Source organism: Podarcis gaigeae (assembly GCF_964106915.1).
Source record: "Podarcis gaigeae genome assembly, chromosome: 18".
NCBI classification, from domain to species: domain Eukaryota; kingdom Metazoa; phylum Chordata; class Lepidosauria; order Squamata; family Lacertidae; genus Podarcis; species Podarcis gaigeae.
The window spans coordinates 2354899-2378678 of NC_139696.1; the positions used below are offsets into that span (position 1 = coordinate 2354899).

Genomic DNA, 23780 nt, shown 5'->3' on the forward strand with positions numbered 1-23780 from the left:
CGTTACAGCCCCCAAAATACATCACTCATACATCACGGTTACATCATGAAAGGGGAGGTCTGATGGCCATAATCTGAGCATCCTGGACCCTGCCCCATGGTTCCCCTTGCCCTCCACCAAACACCCATCAAGTGGAACAAAAGAGATATTTACATTTCCCTGTTTCCCAGCCAAGTTCATCCCACCCTTTTGTCTTCATCTGGGTTTGTTATTTCTGGAATGGCTACCTGTCTGGCACTCAGGTATCAGGATGCCAGGGATTATCACTCAGGCAGAGGGGCTGCTGAGTAACTGAGCTCACAGGTCTATAGGAATTTCTGAAGTTTTCCCAGTGAGCCAGTACAGAGATACATTGATCAGCGAATTCTTACATTTGGTATCGTGCAGCAAAGGCCCTTTGAATAGATAGGAAGAAACTGTGATGGGGTGTTTTGTGGGGACAAATAACAAAAGTCACAAAGGCGATTGTGCTGGTTTTGGCAGTGGGCTGCATGTGCATGACATCTGCTGGAGGGGCAAACACCCCCCCCCCCAACCTATACATAAATCCCTGCAACACAGTCCTAAAACTCAGGGGTGTGTTCTGCCTGATAAGGAAAAATCCTAGGGTGCAGATTTACTCCGCTGCCCAGCTAGTTGGGGTGCCAATCCCCTCGGGTCTCTGTGGCCAAGCTAAAGAAGCAAAACAGCAAGTTAAAAAAAAAAAACAGTTGAAAGGGTACATTATACAAACAAATCTGCACTTGACGAATGAAAGGTTATCTGTTTTCTGACATGATTGAGGACCGCAGAGCCAGAGACAAATAAGCCGGGAGAGATAAAAATCGAGATATGGAAATATCGATGAGAGGTGCAAAAACCCACCCTGCGTCACCACCACCCCCAGGTTGCCCAAAGTTGTCAACCTTTGGGGGGGGCAGCGCACTCTGGGCCGGCCTCTCCGTGGCCCTACGCCAATCCCAGGCACACAGGAGCCAGCCGGCCGCCTCAGCGCTTCGCTGGCTCGCTTGCCCCCAAACTCGTGGTAGAGAGCCACCCGCAGCGCTCCGACGGGCGGGCTGTTCCCCAGACTCCAACTCTTGGGCCCTGGACTCTCGGCCTGGCGTCCCTGAGAGCCCGGCGACCGGGCGCCCCACGCCCCTAACGCCTATGGTTAAGAAGGCCCTGGATATACGCTGTCCTTGATTGCCTCCTACTTCCTATTGTGTGGAAGTTCACACCTTGTGCTGGTCCTGAGGGTTAACCGTGCGGTGAGGTCTGACTCCAGTCCGAGGACGAGGGTGCGGTATGGAGGCTGTCCGTCAAAGCTGAAGCTGGGTCCAAGGCAGGGAGTCAGGTGAGGTCAGGAGCTCTGGCAGGAGAGGAGGACAGGGTTCAGGCAGGAACAGGCTACCAACAACATTGCTCCCACAACCTGGGACTGGGGCTGGCTGGCTTTTATCTGCCCTGAGTCATAGGGTGGCTCGATCCTCTGGCGACTCGCCTCTCCTGGAGGCAAGCCCTCCTCCTGCGGGAACTTAGTTCCCTCCGCCTCTCTGCCCCGAGCCTCTGCAGCTCAGGAGAGGCTGGAGGGTTCCCGGACCCAGAGGCAACCTCAGTGTGCTGGTCCCAGGGGGAGGTTACCGTGGGGCGAGGTCCAGGACCTGAGTCAAGGGTCGGCAGACAGTCCTCCACAGGCGAAGCAGGGTCCAAAGCGAGGAGCTGGGCAAGGACAGGAACTCTGGGGGAACAGGTCTGGGTGCTGGCAGAAACAGCTCTTCAACGACGTTGCTCCCACAACCTGGGACCGGGCTGACTGGCCTTTATCTTCTCTGAGGCCAGGGGCGGCCCCGGCCCCCAGGAGACCCGCCTCTCCTGGCCTTAAGGCGAGCACTCCTCCTGGGAGAAACCAGTTCCCTCCACCTCTCTGCCCTGAGCCTCTGCAGCTCAGGAGAGGCTGGAGGGTTACTGGACCCAGGGGGAGACTCCTCTTCCCCCGACGGGGCTGAGAGTGGAGCACCTGCAGGCAATGGGTCCTCCATCAGCTCCGGAGCCAGAGTGGATTCATCTGGTGTCTGCACCTGAGGATCCAGCACAGGTGAGGACCCTTCAGGCTCAAGCCGCTGCCCCGGCTCAGCTGGTTCTGGAGGCGGGGACTCCTGTGCAGGCTGGGATTCCTCAGGTTCAGCCTCCGAGTCCGAATCCCAGGCCGTCACACACCCTCTGGAGGTGTAAGGAATACGTGACCTTATGCTTAAGGGATTATGGAGGCAGGGGAAACCTGGACCCCCCCCCCTCTTCCAGAGGAGCTGTTAGCCGTCGGAACCAAGGAAATCCGTCAAACCGTTGAATTTCGTCAATTATTTGATTGTGTATTGGATAGAGTACAATGCATTGTATCTGCTTATCGCTGCAATTTTATAGGCTGCTTTTCTGAGCCTCTTTGCCGTTGGTTATATATGGTGCCCATGTCAATGGTCGTTGTCCTGGCCTTAGTTTGAGGCTGCGGTGGGATGTCATTTATCCAGGTACCTTAAATGAAGTGAGGTGGTGACTACATCATTACATGAGCACAGTCCCACAGCATTTGATATTTTCCTTTACATACATTCATTCGAAATAAGATGGGTTTATGAAGCAATTCTACATCCACCCAAAGAATTCTATGAAACCGTAGTCAGTATCCGGAATCGCTGTTCAATGTTGGACATCATATTTGCTGAATACACAAAGCTTCACAGCTTGTCTTCCACTGTACAGTCTGGTACCTCGCTTCATTTAAAGGTTTTCAGAGGCTTTGAGACGAAAGATTTCGTTTTGGACTTGTTACGGTTTGAAGGAATTCTATAAAAGATTGTCCGTTGTGTATGTACATGGTCATTGTGTTGCCTAGACATCGTTGATGTTGGGAACGGACGGACAAGTCCCAGGCCCCTGTGGGGCAGTGTGAGGGGGCACCTCTCTTGGGGGCAGCTCAGAGACCAGCAGGTGCCCGGAAGACCCCCAAGGAGAGGGGAGAGGAGGCCGAGGGAACGCTCCACAAGGGAGGGGGTTCGAAAAAGGGTGAGGGGCTGCCAGCTCTTCAGGGAAGGGGGGATATAACTGGGCTCCTGAGCCCCACAGGGGTGCGGCAGACAAATGTAGTTCTGTGGACTCTGTTGTAAACAAAAAATGCCCTTTTCCCTTATGGGGTATCCAAGAGCCCATATAGAGTCCTTACATAGGTTCCCTATTGGTAGGAGAAAATAACAGAGGCCAACCAGAGAATATTGAGAAGCAAAGCAGCTAGTAAGCCTGATCTTTATTGATCTGTTGCAACAGGGTGCTTCCCTCACATGCAGGAAAGGAGGAGGAACCCGGAAAAATGGCATGCAAGGCCTTATAAAGACTTTTGAAATTGCCACCCTGTAGATCAAGACCAGGGACACGGGTGGCGCTGTGGGTTAAACCACAGAGCCTAGGGCTTGCCGATCAGAAGGTCGGTGGTTCGAATCCCTGCGACGGGGTGAGCTCCCGTTGCTCGGTCCCTGCTCCTGCCAACCTAGCAGTTCGAAAGCACGTCAAAGTGCAAGTAGATAAATAGGTACCACTCCGGCGGGAAGGTAAACGGCGTTTCTGTGCGCTGCTCTGGTTCGCCAGAAGCGGCTTAGTCATGGGGCCACATGACCCGGAAGCTGTACACCGGCTCCCTCGGTCAGTAAAGCGAGATGAGCACTGCAACACCAGAGTCGGCCACGACTGGACCTAATGGTCAAGGGTCCCTTTACCTCTAGATCAAGACCACCCCCAGAAACATCATACATACATCACAGAAAAGGCGATCTAAAACAGAAATTTGAATGTTGTTTTTCTCCTGTCCTTGTTTATGTCCTGTCTGGCAGCTTACTTGATTGGATTGCCTGGGGAGCCTGGCCAGTCTTTTGTAGTGATAAATACTTAGTTCCTGGGCCAGGTCACAGGCTCACACCCTATTCAAACAGAGACATACCCTTAAGCCAGGATTTGTGAAGGAAAAGACAATGGGGAGGCTTTTCCCTTTTCCTTTGACCTTGCAGAGAAAACATTTGGTCAGTTTGGGAATCAAAAATGGTTCCAGGTCAGTCTTCTTGTGCTGATCTATGTACGTGCTTGGTTGGTACACTTATGAACATTACCATATATCTAAGACCTCAAAATTCCTATCACAACCCAAAAAGGTTGAAAACCTCTGGCGTATGCAATCTATAAACCAACCTGTCTGGATCCTGACCCTCTATTCGGGGTATCGGACGCCATTCAATACCCTGGTATTCTGCTTCCCGGTATTTTGTCACGCTTGGGAGTGACCGGCCCCCAAACGCCAGGGTTAGGGCTTTGCAAATTAAAGGACGGATCTTGTTTAGGTGTGTAGGGTCAGAATTGCTTTGTTGCGCCTTCCCTTTGAAATGGGTAGGTGGGAAAATTTCGGGCGCGGCGCTCTTGTTGAGCAAACTTTGTGGGTGAAACCTTGCCTGAATTTCTTAGCACCAAATGGGAAAGGATAGCTGAGGTTCGGGATAAGTTTCAGCAGAAACATAGCTACCTTTTATCTTTCTGTTATTTTTTTCCCTTCCCTTTCTTCTTTCCATCCCTCCTTTTGCCCTCCCCCCTCCCAGGGCACGCAGATGATCTTCAACGCAGCCAAGGAACTGGGGCAGCTTTCAAAACTCAAGGTGAGAAATGCAGGATTTTGGGGTCCGCAGAATTCAAGGAGCTGTGTTGCAGAGGACGGCGGTCGTTTGTGCTTCTTGGGCTTGGTTGGGCGCAAAGTGGGGAGCCGGACATTAGGTGGCGCCAGAGCCAACGGCAGGCAGAGAATTAGCTAGTTCTAGACTGGCCTCCATCTTCTTCCCTTCTGAGTCCGACAACGGAAAACAGGGAGGAGGGAGACAGCGGATTGACCCCCAAATCTCCCTGGGTGCCAACACAAGGGCTCCCATATTTCAAGAAGTAAAAAATCTGGGCGATTCGCCGATTCACGCCCAAAATTCTCCCTGGGTGCCAATTCCGTCGTCGGAATCCCAAATGGGGAAATCTGGGCGTAGGGCAAACGTAAAACAGCTTATGAAATGGCAAAAGGGGCTTCAAAATGGGGGTTCCCTGGGGGGGGGTGCATTGTCCCCACCTGAAAAAGGAAGCCTGTTCGTTCTTGGAAGAGGGCGGACATGACTTGTTCTTCGTCCCACCCAGGACCACATGGTGCGTGAGGAAGCCAAGAGTTTGACGCCCAAGCAGTGCGCCGTGGTGGAGCTGGCCCTGGACACTATCAAGGTGGGAGTATAGAATCCTAGAATTGTCGAACTGGGGGGCCTCCAGCAGTCATCTAGCCTAACCCTCTGCAAAGCGGGGGGTGTTCCAGACTGCCTCACCCCGCTATGTCTTGAGAGCAGGTTGTCCGGTTCAGCATGGGCGAAATCCTGCTGTTATTGGGTTGCTGTTCTTGTTTTGTATTTTTATTTTATTTTATTTTATTTTATTTTTGTATAATGATTATTATTAGTTTTCAGTTACAGCGGCCCAATAAAAGCCTCATGGTCAATACCAAATTTTAATACAATTAATTGCTCAGATTATATTATTTTGTTGTGCATGCTAGAACGGATGATTTGATAATTGTATCTTTAACTTTTAGATCCTATTGCGATTTATGTGGGAGGGGTCCGGTTTGGCTGCGTCGTTTTATTTATTTTCGATGGCTTTAAACTTTACGGGTGCTATCCTTTAAAAAGAAAAAAAACCATGTTGTGCGTATGCTAAAGAGGACTAGGAACTTAGTTCGCCAGGCTAGACACACTTGCCTGCAGGGAAAGCCTCGTTGAGTTGAATTGGGCTGAAATGAGACTGCATTTTAACGTTGTATTTTAATCTTGGTTTTTAAGTTGTATTTCAATCAATTGTTTTATATCTGGTGTTAGTCACCCTGAGCCCGGTCTTGGCTGGGGAGCGTGGGGTATAAATAAATTATTATTATTATTATTATTATTATTATTATTATTATTATTATTTGTTGAATGATTCTGTGTACATTGCGGCAGCCTTTGGCTATGTGCAATAAAACTGACCACCATATTTTTCGCTCTATAAGACGCACCAGACCACAAGACGCACCTAGTTTTTGGAGGAGGAAAACAAGAAAAAATATATTCTGAATCTCAGAAGCCAGAACAGAAGAGGGATCGCTGTGCAGTGAAAGCAGCCATCCCTCTTGCTGTTCTGGCTTCTGGGATAGCTGCGCAGCCTGCATTCGCTCCATAAGACGCACACACATTTCCCCTTACTTTTTAGGAGGGAAAAAGTGAGTCTTATAGAGCAAAAAATACGGTATGTGATTAGTTCTCATGGCAGCTTGCGGTTGTCGTTGCTGCTATTATTGTCTCAGCCGGCACATTGCAAATGTGATGGTGTGTCCGCAGCTCTGTGGGTTTGTGGCGTTGACCGGACCACCGCTGATATCCTCTCCTATCCCAACCCTCTCCCCTGTCTCCGCCCCAATTTAGCAATACTTCCACGCAGGAGGCGTTGGCCTGAAGAAAACCTTCTTGGAGAAAAGCCCGGACCTTCAGTCTCTGCGTTACGCCCTCTCTCTCTACACGCAAGCCACGGACCTGCTCATCAAAACCTTCGTGCAGACGCAGTCCTCTCAAGGTAAGCGCGGCTGGCGAAGCAGTTTCTGCGGTTCCTTGGATCCTGGCTTCCCCGAGGAGACCAAGGTGGAATCTAGACACGTTTTTTTAAAAAAACAGCTGTGAAAACTCTTTAAAAAAAAACACGTTTTGGAAAATATATCGATTTTCCCGTCAGCTCTCCACTGCCACCTAGTGCCCCGTTTGTATAGTGCGCTTAAAGCATTAATGTTTGCAGCTGAGTCTCCGGAGTCGCTGCTCTCGTGGAGCTCTCTGGTTTAGCAGGCTGTGTGGAAACTCCATAGCCAGGTGCCGTCTATCTTTAGGGCACCAGCCTTGCCCAGGAACAGGCTGTTGGTGCCATTTCCCATCACATACTGCTTTGAAGGGAGGCATCCGACAAGCTGCTGTTTTTAGAAAACGGCGCCAGGTTTTTGCTTTGGTATAAACGCTGTGGGTTAAACCACAGAGCCTAGGATTTGCCGATCGGAAGGTTGGCGGTTTGAATCCCCGCAATGACAGGGTGAGCTCCCGTCGCTCGGTTCCTGCTCCTGCCAACCTAGCAGTTCGAAAGCACACCAGCGCAAGTAGATAAATAGGTCCCGCTCTGGCGGGAAGGTAAACGGCATTTCCGTGCGCTGCTCTGGTTCGCCAGAAGCAGCTTAGTCCTGCTGGCCACATGATCCGGAAGCTGTATGCCGGCTCCATTGGCCAATAAAGTGAGATGAGCGCCGCAACCCCAGAGTCGGCCATGACTGGACCTAATGGTCAGGGGTCCCTTTACCTTTACCTTTAGGTCCAAACCACAGAGCCTAGGACTTGCCAATCAGAAGGTTGGTGGTTCGAATCCCCATGACGGGGTGAGCTCCTGTTGCTCGATCCCTTTGGTTTAAAGGTAAAGGTCAGGGGTCCCTTTACCTTTAAACCAAAAAGAGAGGCCAGTTTCTTGCGGGTTCTTGAAGTTGTCCAGAGGGGCAGGGGCCCCTTTCCCATCAACCGGGGCCGCCGGCTGTGCCGAAGGCTAAAGATGTTTAATATTCTGCATTTTGAAGCGTACGAGCCGACTCCTTGTGAGATAAATCGTTGCCCGGACCCATGCAAATATTGTTCAAGCGTGGCCCGCAGAATATACCCGTTTTACAGAGTTCGGAAGAAGCGTCCTAAATTATATTGCAATTTCACGATCCGCACATAAGTTTGTTAGGGAGTTTGAAGCGGGCCATAATATTGCAAGCGATCACCTGCCCTTAAGAATGGTGCTCTTGGGTCCATGACTTAACAACCCTTCCTTAGAAACTAAATTTATCTTCAGACGCAAACTTAGGCATTAAGGTAAAGGTAAAGGGACCCCTGACCATTAGGTCCAGCTGGAATCCTATTGGGGGACCAAAGATTAGCTCAAGGAGGTTATTAGGTTTCAACTCCCCACCTTCCCTGAATATTCGGCTGAGAATTGGGATCCTACAACATTTGCAGACGCACAGGTTTTCCTGATCTATATCTAAGAGGCGGCATTCTTCCTCTCTCAGGAGAGAATGCCTCTTCGATATAGAGGTATTCTCTCCCATGTCTTGCATGTGGTAAGAAAATGCTACTCCTAAGACCAAGGCTATAATATATAATAAATATAAATTTACATGAAGGTAAAGGGACCCCTGACCATTAGCTCCAGTCGTGGCCGACTCTGGGGTTGCGGCGCTCATCTCGCTTTATTGGCTGAGGGAGCCGGTGGTCATGTGGCCAGCAGGACTAAGCCGCTTCTGGCGAACCAGAGCAGCGCACGGAAACGCCCTTTACCTTCCTGCCGGAGCGGTACCTATTTATCTACTTGCACTTTGACATGCTTTCGAACTGCTAGGTTGGCAGGAGCAGGGACCGAGCAACGGGAGCTCACCCTGTCGCAGGGATTCGAACCGCCAACCTTCTGATCAGCAAGTCCTAGGCTCTGTGGTTTAACCCACAGCGCCACCCGCGTCCCAAACTTAGGCATAACCGCAGCCAACAGAATTAAATGGACCCCATTACTTAATTTAGCATTAACTCACTTTCTTTGTACAGATGTTTTAAACTAGGCTATCCAAGCTGTTATTCTTTCAGATACTTCCGCTGCTGAGGCCATGAAATCATTTAAGACTGATAGGCTGCGAGACCGCTTAAGAATTGAGATTAAAAACAGTGGCTCAAAAAGCCGAATGGGATCTACCAGCTGGTTTGACAAAGAGAGCAAACAGGCTAAAAGACACCCCCGAAGGGAGTATTGTTCAGGTTTCTACCGGCAGAGCTCTTTAAAATAAAAACAGGATACATCAAATGATACGTTCAAAATATCCATACAGCTATCTAGCCCTCCTGACCATTTCCCTCTCCCCGCTAGAGTTATTGAACTTGGTGATTGCTGTAACGTTATATTCTGAATTCTCCAGCTACGACTCGAGTCAGTGTGTGTATCTACAGGAGCTGATCTATCTCTTCTCTCTTTTTTCTCTTGCCTTTTTCCATTCCTCCCTTCGCACATTTTCCCTCTCTTGCTTCTACTGTAAACCATCTTGTGTATGTTTTTCTTTCTCTTTGCCTCCTCCTCTCTCCAACTTCTTCTCTTCCCTTTTCCTTCCTTATCTCCTCTTCCAACCGTTTGTCTTTCCTTCTCTCGGTTTTCTTTTCTGTTCCTTCTCTTTCTTGTCCTTTCTGCCTACTTTTTGTTCTCTTCTAACCTTTTCTCCTGTTGTCCCGTCACCTTCTTTTTCTCAAACTTCATTTCTACCTTTTTTCTTTTCCTTCTCTTCCTACTTTCTTCTTACCCATTCTTTCTACCACTGTCCCTTTTTACCCTTCTTTCTTTCATTCTTTCTCTCCACCTTCCTTTCTCTTCTTTTGAATTTTTCTTCCCTTCTTTCTATCTGATTTTCTATCCTTCTTATATTTTCCTTCCTTCTTTTCTTCCTTGCTTCTTACTGCTTTTCTATTCCTTCCTTATATTTTCTTTCCTTCCTTCCTTCCTTCCTTCCTTCCTTCCTTCCTTCCTTCCTTCCTTCTGCTTTTCTATTCCTTTCCTTCCTTCTTATATTTTCCTTCCTTCCTTCTTACTGCTTTTCTATTCCTTTCTTTCCTTCTTATATTTATTTTTCTTCCTTCCTTCTTTCTGCTTTTCTATTCCTTCCATATATTTTCCTTCCTTCCTTCCTTCCTTCCTTCTGCTTTTCTATTCCTTTCCTCCCTTCTTATATTTTCCTTCCTTCCTTCTTACTGCTTTTCTATTCCTTTCTTTCCTTCTTATATTTATTTTCCTTCCTTCCTTCTTTCTGCTTTTCTATTCCTTCCATATATTTATTTTCCTTCCTTCCTTCCTTCCTTCCTTCCTTCCTTCCTTCCTTCCTTCCTTCCTTCCTTCTGCTTTTCTATTCCTTTCCTTCCTTCTTATATTTTCCTTCCTTCCTTCTTACTGCTTTTCTATTCCTTTCTTTCCTTCTTATATTTATTTTCCTTCCTTCCCTCCTTTCTGCTTTTCTATTCTTTTCCTTCCTTCTTATATTTTCCTTCTTTCTATCTGCTTTTCTATTCCTTCCTTTCCTTCTTATATTTTCTTTCCACCTTCTCTTCTCCAATTACCTTTCCCCCTCCTCCCTTCTTCCTGCCTTACTTTTCTCTCCCTCCTTGTCCTTATCCTTTCTGCATTTTCTTCTGCACTGACCTCCCCCCCCCCCCGGTCATCTCTACCTTCTTTCCTTCCCTTCCTCCCTCTTCCTTTCTCTCACCCTTCCTTTTAACCTCCTCTTCCTTTACTTCCCTCCTTGACATTTCTTTATCTCCCAACTTTACCTTTTCTCATCCTTAGTCCATGGTGGAAAAGGTGTTAGGTTTACTCTTAGTGAAGAAATATATCCTGAGAAGGGTACGTCTCGAACTCTCCTCCCAACGCCTCCTCTCCTTCTTGGATTGCACCCATCCTGGACCCCCTCCACTCACCCCCCCTTTTCCCGCCACCCTGACCAGGGCTAGCAAAAGCCCCCAAACTTTCACCCTCTGCAGACCCGGAAGGGAAAGGGACATGCAAGCCGAAAATTGCTCCCTGTTTTCCTCTCTGCCTCGCTTTTGACTAGCTCTGCTCAGGGGGGGTCCTGCATCACCTCTCCACAACGTTATGCACTGAATGCATCAGAATGAGACCCTGCCTTCCTTGCACAAGCAAGCACTTAGACGGAGGAAACCAGGCAGGGGAAAAGGGGCAGCTTTTGGGGTTTGCACCATCCTCCCGCGCTTGCCTTTTGGAAATGACCTGTTTGTTTCCAGCTTCGGTTCCTGGATCGAGAGGTCGAGTCTCCGCATGCGACTCTGGAGTTGGCACGATGCCCGTGGGAGTGGGCGATTGTGCGTGCGTGTGTTGCCCCAGCCTTCCCAAACCTTCCTTCTGCATGAAATGGGCAATGGCTGAAGATCCAGGACTATCTCCCAGGCAGGGGCAGAGAAAGGTTTTTCGGCCGGATCGCTGCATTCCCTCCTAGGCTGTGCATTTTCCCTCGTACGGTGGTTGCCGCCTGTCCTCTATTCCCCGGACATGTCCTCTTTTCCAGCATTAAATTTTCCGCCCAGGCGGATTTTTAAAACTTGGCAAAACATCTGTTCACAGTTGGATTCCTGAAGGCAGGCTTACCGTATTTTTCGCTCTATAAGACGCACCAGACCACGCGACTCACCTAGTTTTTGGAGGAGGAAAACAAGAAACAACTATTCTGAATCTCAGAAGCCAGAACAGCGAGAGGGATCGCTGTGCAGTGAAAGCAGCAATCCCTCTTCCTGTTCTGGCTTCTGGGATAGCTGCGCAGCCTGCATTCGCTCCATAAGACGCACACACATTTCCCCTTACTTTTTAGGAGGGAAAAAGTGAGTCTTATAGAGCAAAAAATACGGTATTTTTCCTCGTACTAGGGTTGCCATCTGTCCTCTTTTCCCCGGACATGTCCTCTTTTCCAGCATTAAATTTTCTGCCCAGGTGGATTTTCAAAACTTGGCAAAACATCTGTTCACAGTTGGGTTCCTGAAGGCAGACTTAGTTACAAATATGTACATGTGGATCTACTCCATATGGGGGAATAATCCCAGTTCTTCTGCCAGCTGGGAGATAGCAGAGCAGTCCTAGCTAAAAGCTGGTCAAACCAAAGAAGAAAGAGAGATAAAAAGAGAGAGGTGTGCTGCGTGACTCGTCCTTTTGTTACCTGGACAGGGGAGGTCACGCCCACCTTCTATCACATGCAAAAGGAAGGATGCTCCAGCCAGGAGGAACAGGAAGTTTTTGACTGGCTGGACCAAACATTCCCTCGCATGTCTTAAAGGGAACTTACCAGGAATGCACAATAAAATCAGACTGAATTGTATAATAGCGAGAGGCTCACACGAGCCTGCAACCAGCTCTCTGCTGTGCATGTCAAACGGGGAATGTAACTCTGCTAAGTAAAGGAACGAACTTGCTGGGGCACGTTAGGAAGGATATTAATAAACTATATATCCTCTCCTGCTGCCCTGGACATTCCCGCTTGGCTCAGGGCCCCCGTTCTTCTGAGATCCACAGCCTTGGCCTCCTTCCCCCCCTCCACATCCTCAAGACCTGAGCCACCGAATGTGGGTGGGTTGCGGACGCACTTTTGGTTTCCAAACTCTTCTTTTTCTCCCCCCAAATTCCTCTCCCCATTTGCTCGGCCACCTTTGGCGGAGGTCTGCTTTCCCTGGTTGCCATCTGACAAATAGCTGCCTCTCTTTCCTCCTCCTCACCCATTCCTTTTCCTTCTCTGCCTTTGCTGCATGAATAAGTTCCTCGTCGGAGGAAGCCTGTTTGAATGATGGACTGGTTTTTAATGCTGCTTCTTGGACCACGAAACAGGGGATTTTGGGTATTGTTACCAAACTGGGAGCTGGAAAGGAATGATTTTCACCTTGTTGTTTGGCTGAGGTCACCAAAGCTTGCTAAGGCTATCTGCCTATTCTGACGACTCTGTTATTCTGGTTATCGGTCACTAACGCTTCGTCAGCAAAGCATTTAAGTGGCTTGCATCAAAATTTTAAGATGGACGTATCAATAACCTATATATCTATATCTGCGGCTGAGATCAAAATTGTTCAACACCCCATTGTTATAATAATAATAATAATTTATTATTTATACCCCGCCCATCTGGCTGGGCCTCCCCAGCCACTCTGGGCGGCTTCCATAGAAAGCAAAAATACAGTAAAATATCACACGTTAAAAACTTCCCTGAACAGGGCTGCCTTAAGGTGTCTTCTGAATGTCAGGTAGTTGTTTATCGCTTTGACATCTGCTGGAAGGGCGTTCCACAGGGCGGGCGCCACCACCGAGAAGGCCCTCTGCCTGGTTCCCTGTAGCTTTGCTTCTTGCAATGAGGGAACCGCCAGAAGGCCCTCGGCGCTGGACCTCAGCCTCCGGGCAGAACGATGGGGGTGGAGACGCTCCTTCAGGTATATCAAAAATTTGCAGACATTCCGCTGTTTGCAACGAGCAAATCAAAGTTGCGTTTCCAGCTGAATTTGGGGGAACCAAATATCATTTCGGAAATTATGTGTGATGAAATGAAAAGGATGTTTAAAATAAAGTTTGTAAAAAAAAAAAAACCAGAAGATTTTCTTTTGGGAATTATAGGGACAGAACTACCTAAACTATATAGAAATTTGTTCATGTATGCTACTACAGTGGCAAGAATGTTACTTGCCCCAAACTCCCCCCTGCGGATCTTGAAGTATGGGTCCCCCCAACAAAATTCAAAATTTGGCTTTGTAATTCGGAATTTATGTAATGTGATTTAATTTGATGTGATTGGCCAGTTAATAAAAATTATTTTTTTAAAAAAAGAATGTTACTTGCCCCAAAATGGAAAGAAGTAGAAGACCCAGCAAAGGAGGAACGGATACAGAAATTTATGGAATATGCAGAAATGGTGAAACATGCCGGGAGAATTAAGAAATCAAGATAACAAACTTTTTATAAAAGAATGGAGATGGTTTATTGAATATTTACAGATAAATTGTAAACAGGTAAAAACATTGGCAGGCTTATTTTAATAACCTGCAGTTTCATAAGAGTATATATTTAAAGATGACTAAATGACCAAATTAGGATATGCAGAAGATATTAAAAAATAAATTTAAGGAACCGCAGAAAGAGGCGGAAGGAAGTCAAGTTTCAAAATGTCAAAATGATGCTCTGGTTTCTCTTCAGATCGTATAAATCTTTCGCCTTTTACAAAAGAACACATTTTTAAAAGCAGTTACACTCGTTGAAATGAACAGCGCTTCGTTCATTCAATGGGTCTGCTCTTGAGTATGACTGACACTGGAGACAACCCATATACGTTATAAAATAAAAAATTGCCCTCAAAAAATTTGCAAGGCGCTGGAAAAAACAACCAGTGCAGTGAATATCAATAGGCAGGGAGTTTCAAAGGTGAACAATGATATGAGTACTATTCCATGCTTTGGTGAGTCAGATGCCATCACCGCCATCATGTTTAATTTGTATACCGTCTTTCTATCTTACAATACTCAAGGTGGTTTACAAGCTGAAGAAACAAAAAACGTACGTCTTATAACACATCAAAAAAGTAACATTCAACAATCAATTATAACAACAATACTTTATTGCGGTCCAAAGACCCACAAAACACTTTCAAAACTAGATACGGTTAAAACGACCAGACAGACAGATGGAAGACAAACGTTAGAATAGTGTAAAATAACAATATCAGCATATGAAAGTTAAACAGAAATTCACTCTTAACAGATACAGTAAACCATTTTAAAACTATAATCCATAAAACAATGGGAAGCCACAGCAAATAAAATAATGCAATGCAAATTGAGAAGCAGAGACTAGTGGGTGGAGCAAAGCAGGTGGAAGAAAGCCTTGCCTGATGAAGTCTCTCCCCTGCTAGTACTTCCAGGGAAAGATTTATCCCCCAAAAATATGATAACATAGGAAGGACCTCTCAAAAGTGGGGAGCCTTTGAAGCAAGCGTCAGGCCTCAGTCCACCAACAGGTTTTGGGGGGGGTTTCTTGGCGAGGGGAGGAGCGGGAGAAATCACCAGACAGGGGATGGGCTGAAAGTTTGTGCACTAATTTCCCGTTCTGCATCTCCACGCTTCCCTCCCTCTGCCGGGCAGGATCCGGAGTGGACGACCCCGTGGGAGAGGTCTCCATCCACGTGGAACTGATCACCCACCCTGGGACTGGGGAGCATAAGGTCACCGTCAAAGGTGAGCAGAAATGGCGGCCGTAGACGTGGCTCATCTAGTCTGTGTTAGAATTCCTGCTCCGCGATTGCAGTCACGGGATTGTTGTCTATCGCATGACGGTGTGTGTTTTGACTCCACCGAGTGGGAAGTGACGGAGACAGGATGTTTGTGTCCCGTGAAGTGGGACTATTGTCCTTTTTTTTCTTTTTTCAAAAATTTTATTGGTTTTCACAATATTATAAACAGACAAACAAACAAACACACAAGACAAACATAAATTACTGAAAATTATACTTATTAACTTTGTTAAGTGACTTCCTCGCTTTCCCTTGGTTGAATTTCATTGCATGTCCTTTTAACGGTTTTCCAAATCCCAATTCTTATGAAATTTAACTTAAACATTAACATCCTTAAATCTTCACCTTATGGAATTAAACATATTAATTCATCACTTAACATAAATAAAATCCTAAGCCAATTAAGTATCTGCAAGCTATTTTCAATTAATTAATTTTCAATTAATTTAACTTAACAAATTTAACTAGATAATCGTTAAATTTATTCCACTCTTCCTGATACTCCTCCTCCTTCTGGTTGCGGACTCTTCCGGTTAGGTCGGCTATTGTCCTTTTTTCTCTTTGCTGTCTGATGCTAGAGAAAGAGGGAGCCATGTTGCAGTGCTCCGCGTCTGTTTATATGCAAATAAAGTAGATTAGCCAAAATGCTGAGGTCTGTTACACGAACTGCACAGACTCTGCGGATCCCTAAGTGTGCCGATGTCTGTTGGCATCGGTCACTGTGATGTTTGGGCAGAAGAAAGCTTTTGAAGCTCCTGAACGATCAACCAGGAGGGAGAGAACATGCCAGTCGGGCATGTGTCTCTGCCAGGGTCCTACTCGAGTGTAGGACGAGCTCCTGACCACCACCACTCCAGCAACGCAGAAATGCAGCGGTTCCATATGGGGATCAAACCTGCGACCTTGCTGTTATATTGTGGGAATGTTGTGGATAGTAGGAGGGGATCTATTGACTTAATATTCTCCTTCCTCCTTTTTTTCCCCTTTTATTTTATCTTATATTTTGGAAATGTACACGCAGTTTTTCTTTTCCTTTTAATTTTTTTGGGGCCCCTAGGAGAGCGGGGCCCTAAGCTAGAGCTTGTTTAGCTTATACGTAAATCCGGCACTGGGGACGCGGGTGGCGCTGTGGGTTAAACCTCAGTGCCTAGGACTAGCCAATTGCATGGTCGGCGGTTCGAATCCCCGCGGTGGGGTGAGCTCCTGTCGTTCGGTCCCAGCTCCTGCCCACCTAGCAGTTCGAAAGCACCTCAAAGTGCAAGTAGATAAATAGGTACCACTCCAGCGGGAAGGTAAACGGCGTTTCCGTGTGCTGCTCTGGTGCCAGTTCGCCAGAGCAGCTTCATCACGCTGGCCACGTGACCCGGAAGTGTCTGCGGACAGCGCTGGCTCACTGCCTCTAGAGTGAGATGAGCGCACAACCCTAGAGTCTGTCAAGACTGGCCCGTACGGGCAGGGGTACCTTTACCTTTAAATCCGGCACTACTCGGGACCATGGAGATGTTCTGCCCTTTGATCTGAAGTTTAGGGCCAGATTTCGGTTTGATGAGGCCCTCAGCTCCTGAAGATAATGGGGCCCTTTATATGTCCAGCTGTCCTTTGTCAACAACAAGTTGTCGCTGTTTTTGGTGTTGAATATATGCTATATGATGATTTATGGACCTCATAGGTATCTCAAGCCATTAGCCCATGTTGCCCTGCAACCAGTCCCTGCAGAATGTAGGCACCCTATATATAGTAAGGAGCAAACCAGGGATATTTTAGGGAGCAGGCGGAGCCCATGACTGACATCCGTGATGGCCAAACTTGGCCTTCCAGCTGTTTTGGGACTACAACTCCCATCATCCCTAGCTAACAAGACCAATATCCAGGGGTGATGGGAATTGTAGTCCCAAAACAGCTGGAGGGCGGAGTTTGGCCACCACTGACTTACACCCTAGGAGCCTACACAACACAAAACACTGTTGCTGGATGTAGGTTTTATTTTATTTGTTTTTCATCTTCTATTTTGGAAATGTACATCCAGGTTTTTTCCTTTTAATTTTTTGGGGGCCCCCAAGAGAGCGGAGCCCTAAGCTAGAGCTTGTTGAGCTTATACGTAAATCCGACACTGCGCCTTTCTCTCGCCCAGTGGTAGCCGCCAATGACCTGAAGTGGCAAACGTCGGGGATTTTCCGCCCCTTTATTGAGGTCAACATCATCGGCCCGCACCTCAGCGACAAGAAGAGGAAATTCGCCACCAAGTCCAAGAACAACAGCTGGTCTCCGAAATACAACGAGAGCATCCAGTTGTAAGTGATTCTCCTTTCTCCCCCTTCCTTCATCTCAGGAGCAACTCAAGAAAGACAATTATTGCAAACCTCGGTCCTGCCTCGTCGCCAGGCCAGCCGTCTCGATTTGCAATACACCTCCGCCAGTAAAGCGAGATGAGCGCTGAAACTCCAGAGTCATCCGCGACTGGACCTTATGGTCAGGGGTCCCTTTACCTTTACATTTAAGAACCATTTTATAGGGACGCGGGGGGCGCTGTGGGTTAAACCACAGAGCCTAGGGCTTGCTGATCAGAAGGTTGCTGGTTCGAATCCCCGCAATGACGGGGTGAGCTCCCGTTGCTCGGTCCCTGCTCCTGCCAACCTAGCAGTTCGAAAGCACAAAGTGCAAGTAGACAAATAGGTACCGCTCCGGCGGGAAGGTAAACGGCGTTTCCATGCGCTGCTCTGGCTCGCCAGAAGCGGCTTAGTCCTGCTGGCCACATGACCCAGAAGCTGCACGCCGGCTCCCTCAGCCAATAAAGCGAGATGAGCGCTGCAACCCCAGAGTCGGCCACGACTGGACCTAATGGTCAGGGGTCCCTTTGCCTTTATGTAAATTTATATTTATTATATATTATAGCCTTGGTCTTAGGAGTAGCATTTTCTTACCGCATGCAAGACATGGGAGAGAATACCTCTATATCGAAGAGGCATTCTTTCCTGAGTCCACATGACCCGGAAGCCGGCTCCCTCAGCCAGGAAAGCGAGATGAGCGCCGCAACCCCAGAGTCATCCACGACTGGACCTAACGGTCAGGGGTACCTTTACCTTTACCTTTTAAGAACCATTTTAAAATATTGAGAAAATATTTTTTTACACACGTTGAAAAGTGTTGGTACTGACCTTGAAAGCCCTAAATGGCCCAGTATCCCTGAAGGAGCATCTCCACCCCCATCGTTCTGCCCGGACACTAAGGACCAGCTCCGAGGGTCTTCTGGCAGTTCCCTCCCTGAGAGAAGTGAGGTTACAGGGAACAGGGCAGAGGGCCTTCTCGGTGGTGGTGCCTGCCCTGTGGAACGCCTTCCCACCAGATGTCAAGGAAACAATGTGTTTGAGCAATGTGCTCGAAACGCACTCAGAGCTTTCTATTTGTGGCTCTGTAGCTGAATATCGCTGTGGGGTAAACCACAAAGCCTAGGGCTTGCCGATCAGAAGATCAGCGGTTCGAATCCCCGCGATGGTTGAGCTCCCGTTGCTCGGTCCCTGCTCCTGCCAACCTAGCAGTTCAAAAGCATGTCAAAGTGCAAGTAGATAAATAGGCACCACTCCGGCGGGAAGGTAAACGGCATTTCCGTGCGCTGCTCTGGTTCGCCAGAAGCGGCTTAGTCCTGCTGGCCACATGACCCGGAAGCTGTACTCCGGCTCCCTCGGCCAGTAAAGAGAGATGAGCGCCGCAACCCCAGAGTCGGCCACGACTGGACCTAATGTTCAGGGGTCCCTTTACCTTTTTAGCTGAATCCACCTTTTCCCTCCCGCAGTGCCCTGGGCACCGAGACGGGCCCCGAATGCTACGAGCTCCAGGTCTGCGTGAAGGACTACTGCTTTGCCCGCGAAGACCGTACGGTGGGCATCGCCATTCTGCAGCTGAAGGACCTCTTGCAGAGGGGCAGCTGCGCCTGTTGGCTGCCCCTCGGCCGCCGCATCCACATGGACGACACGGGGCTGACGGTCCTGCGCATCCTCTCGCAGCGCAACAACGACGAGGTGGCGAAGGAGTTCGTCAAGCTGAAGTCAGACACGCGCTCAGCCGAGGAGGGCAGTGCCAGCTAAGCCCCACTGTGCCCTGCCCTCTCCCAGTCCTGTGGTCCGTCAGCCCCATGGCCTCCTAGCATCACCTTCCGACCCTCGTTTATGCAGCCATGTCGAAGCCATAAGAGGTCCCCGCCTTCTCCTTCCTCCCTGAATTTGGGAGCTTCGCTCCCTCTGCCAAGGATCAAACACCCTCCGAACACACACACATTGCCAAATCCGTTCAGTATTAGCCGCTATGGGGCAGAGGGAAAAGAGGGTAGCCTCCCCCCCAAGTCAGGGCCCTTGGCCCCTCCAGTCCAGCATTGGAAAAAGGGGCGTTCTCTGCCCTACCTGAAGATGCCTGCGGTTGAATCTCCTGCGGGCAAACAGGGCTCTGGCGCTGAAACGCTACATTTCTAGATACGGGGGCCAAAGGTCCTGCTGCATGTTTCCCAAAACAGACCCACATCCTTCGAACTCATGGCATAGCTGTCAACTGTCCTGTATTTGGCGGGAAAGTCCCTTATCCCAGCACCGTGTCCCACTGCTGTCCCTTATTGATGATGTCCCTTAAATTTCCAGGGTTTCAAAGGAAGCAGCTCCTCTCCCTCCCTCCCTGCCGGCCAGGGAGGAGGGAGGCTCCAGCTGTGTTGCTTGGCTGCGTTGCTCACCCAATAAGGAGTCTAAGAATGACTGGGGGGTGGAGCTTGCATGCCTTGTGCCGATCAAATCGGCCGCGTTGCCTGGGGACTCGCCTTTGCTCAGCGCTTCCCAGCGGAGAGGTGACGGTGGTTTTCCTTGCTGCGTCCCCTTTGCCGGGTTGCTGCGCTGTGGGAACCATCGCTTGAGGCTTCGCTTGGCTGCTGGCTGGGCTTTCTGCCTTTGGAGGGGCTCAGAAGTTGAACATACCTGTGCTTGGAAAATCCCTTATTTTGGCTGCTGATCCCTTATTTCCGAGGCAGCTGGTCCCTTATTTTCAAATCTGTAAGTTGACAGCTATGACTCATGGCCACCTCTGTCCCGATCACAGCTCTTTCCCCAAGGAGCCGTTCTTGCACCGTTTGTCCGCCGAGCACCGGGCTGCCAGCTCTGGCCGGCAGCTGCACTCTCCCAAGGTTTTGGCAAGGAGTCTTTTCGGTCCCCCTGGCACCTCCAGGTTGGGTCAGAGGTGGTCGTGTTGGAATTGCTCGAGGCTGAGTGTTGGTCCATCTAGTTCAGTGCTGCCTGCACGTACCGGCAGCCTAGGGCTGGACACACACCCTAACCGGCAGCATTTGAAAGGAAGCAAGGTTTCACAACATGGGCCGAGCTCTTTGCGGTTTGCAGCGCTGCCGAGAAGCAGAGCAAACCGTTGGCGAAGAGAAGGGGTTTTAAAGTAGAACCGTTTTTTAAAAATGAAATAAAATTGCGGCCCGGTGACGCTCCGAGGCGGCTGGTGCCCGTTGGTGGTAGGATGGGAGGTCAACAGCAGGTGGCGCCAGAGACACCCAAGACAGGCGGAACCAGCTAATTCCAGTTCCATAAGGTTGCCATATGTCTGGGATTTCAACGACAGACTTGGGAAATCGGCCCACTTTTCCTTAAAAAAGCAGCTCAACAATTATCCCAAAAAAAACCCCACAACTTTTTGTGTCCAAGTTTTTTTACTTCTTGAAATAACCCTAACCCTCACAGGGACAGCACTGAGACGAAGGAGGTAGGAGAGGAAGGAAGGAAAGGAAAGGGAGGTTGGAGGAGATGGAATAGGACATCCCTATTTTCAGGGCAGAAACGTTGGAGGGGATGGCATAGGACGTCCCTATTTTTACAAGAGAAATGTTGGAGGGGATGGAATAGGACGTCCCTATTTTCATGGGAGAAATGTTGGAGGGGATGGAATAGGACGTCCCTATTTTCAGGGGAGAAACGTTGATGGAATAGGACGTCCCTATTTTCACGGGAGAAACGCTGATGGAATAGGACGTCCCTATTTTCACGGGAGAAACGTTGGAGGGAATGGAATAGGACGTCCCTATTTTCATGGGAGAAACGTTGGAGGGGATGGAATAGGACGTCCCTGTTTTCAGGGGAGAAACATTGGAGGGGATGGAATAGGACGTCCCTGTTTTCAGGGGAGAAACATTGGAGGGGATGGAATAGGACGTCCCTATTTTCACGGGAGAAACGTTGGAGGGCTGCAGCAGCTTCTGAGCTCGCAGCCAGCCCTCCCAAGCAAAGCAGCCTACGCTTACCTGCTTCTGTCTAGCATCATCACTGCACCCATTTCAGAGAACGGACCTGTCTAACTGAGGTCCATTGCAGTGGGTCAATCTCCCCCAAGATGTCCTCTGCCTTCAGCGCTGAACCTGAGACTCATCTTCCGGTCCAGAGTTGGGGGGCGGGAAACGGGTGTCGTCTTGTCCTTTGTCCCCCCCCGCCCCCCCGCCCCCGCTGCAGGAGGCAAAATGTCTTGGGCCTGCCACCTCCAAGACCCTCTCCTTCTCCCCCAGGACCCTTTAGGAGAGAACATCATCGCAAAGCGGTTTCATTCCAGCCACCTTCCCCTCTTTTCTGAAGATACCCTTTCCGTACCAATTTGCCCGGGACCAAAGTGTCGGAATTTGAGTTGAATGTTTACACACACACAAAACACCCCAAGTCGTATACCTGCGCAGGTGTGCATTCCGCCGAACTTTTTAAAAAATAGTAATTTAGGAAGACATCAACGGGGACATCTAAGCGGTTTAGATTACGGATTCCTCCCCACGGACCTCATCCGTGTTTCTTTCCCCCCAACCTGTCCCCCTCTCCGAACCGAACCGATTCCCTTCTCGATAATTTCTGTCCGGCATCTACTTGAAACTAAACAAACAATAATTTTAAAAAAGGACGGGGAAAATAGAGGGAAATAAATAAATGCCAATCCCGGATGCTCGGAATCGAGTTAATAATTATCCTGTTGTGGACCACATGCACATGTCTTGAAATATGTCATTATCTGTTCTGTTCCTACTTACCTGAAGTGGATTGAGTTAAAACGAAAAAAACAAAACCAACGATGCATGATAGTGAGATGTTTTGCACTATTTTGAACTTTTGGGGCTGTATACAAATATTTTATTAACTGACATTAAAAAGAAAAGAAAAACGAACGCCTCTTTTCCTGCTTGTGTTTCTAACCTGTCCTCTCTGCGTCCGAGGACTGCCTAGCAAGTGTGATTTTTCTTTCCAAAGCAGCTCAAGTTGTGGGTGTTGTAAGAAGATGAAAAAACTGCTCTTTCCCTTATGGGGTACCCAAGAGCCCCTATAGAGTCCTTACGTAGGTTCCCTATTGGTAGGAGAAAATAACAGAGGCCAACCAGAGAATATTGAGAAGCAAAGCAGCTAGTAAGCCTGATCTTTATTAAACTGTTGCAACAGTTCACCCCACGCAGGAGGGAGGAGGAACGAACCCAGAACAATGTAGTCCAAGACCACCCCAAAAAACATCATACATACATCACAGAAGGAGGCGGTCTACAGCAGAAATCCTGTCTGCCAGGATACCTGATAATGGTCACTGATTGCATTACCTGGGCAGTCTGGCTGTTCTTTGGTGGTGGTTAATACTTTAGTTTCCCCGAGTCCCAGGTCACATGCCCTGGAGAACAAAACAGCCAATATCATAGAATCAAAGTGTTATAAGGAAAAAATGCTCCTTTTTCCTTATGGGGTACCCAAGAGCCTGTATAGATAAGTAGGTTCTCTATCAGTAAGAGAAAATAACAGAGGCCAAGCAGAGAATATTGAGAAGCAAAGCGGCTAGTAAGCCTGATCTTTATTGAACTGTTGCAACAGGGTCCCCCGCTCACCCCACGCAGGAGGGAGGAAATCCAAACAATGGTGTGCAAGCTCTTATATAGACATTTGGTGTGTGTGTATATATAGATATTGTTGTTGTTTAGTTGTTTAGTCGTGTCCGCCTCTTCCATAGCTGTCAAGTGTCCCTTATTTGAAGGAACAGTCCCTTATTCCAGCGCCACGTCCTGCTGCTGTCCCTTATTGATGGATGTCCCTTAAATGTCCCTTAAATGATGTCCCTTAAATTTCAAAGGAAGCAGCTCCTCTCCCTCCCTCCCAGCTGGCCAGGGAGGAGGGAGGCTCCAACTGTGTTCTCACCCAATAAGGAGTCTAGAACGACTGGGGGGTGGAGCTTGCATGCCTTGTGCCCATCAAATCGGCTGCGTTGCCTGGGGACTCGCCTTTGCTCAGCGCTTCCCAGCGGAAAGGTGACGGTGGTTTTCCAAAGTGTTGGTGCTGACCTTGAAAGCCCTAAATGGTCTCGGTCCCGTATACATGAAGGAGCGTCTCCACCTCCATCGTTCTGCCCAGACACTGAAGTCCACCTCCGAGAGCCTTCTGGCGGTTCCCTCCCTGCAAGAAGCGATGTTACAGGGAACCAGGCAGAGGGCCTTCTCAGTGGTGGCGCCTGCCCTGTGGAACACCCTCCCACCAGATGTCAAAGAGAAAAATAACTACTTTTAGAAGACATCTGAAGGCAGCCCTGTTTAGGGAAGCGTTTAACAGGTTATTGTATTTTAGTGTTTTGTTGGAAGCCGCCCAGAGTGGCTGGGGAAACCCAGCCAGGTGGGCGGGGTATAAGTAATAAATTATTATTATTATTATTATTATTATTATTATTAGCCTGATTTTTATTAAACTGTTGCAACAGGGTCCCTGCTCACCCCACGCAGGGTGGGAGGAAACAGAACAATGGTGCAAAAGCCCTTATATAGGCCTTTTAAATTGCCTCCCTTGTAGCTGAAGACCACCCCAAAATTCATATA

The 23780-nt window shown here is 48.6% G+C and overlaps 1 protein-coding gene across 2 annotated transcripts in view; it reads left to right on the forward strand.

The window, feature by feature from the left end:
* The window catches only part of LOC310835536 (protein unc-13 homolog A), a 124429-nt gene extending 104762 nt beyond the window's left edge, over positions 1–19667 (forward strand). Inside the window, exons 36-41 of one of the 2 annotated variants that reach the window (XM_083720215.1) lie at positions 4614–4670; positions 5188–5268; positions 6495–6642; positions 14784–14876; positions 17064–17223; positions 18723–19667. In XM_083720215.1, coding sequence (XP_083576341.1) covers positions 4614–4670; positions 5188–5268; positions 6495–6642; positions 14784–14876; positions 17064–17223; positions 18723–19014 — 831 coding nt within the window. In that variant the 3' untranslated portion in view covers positions 19015–19667. The remainder of the gene's footprint in view (positions 1–4613; positions 4671–5187; positions 5269–6494; positions 6643–14783; positions 14877–17063; positions 17224–18722) is intronic. The other variant, XM_083720214.1, reaches the window with a different exon arrangement.
* Positions 19668–23780: the final 4113 nt, after the last annotated feature.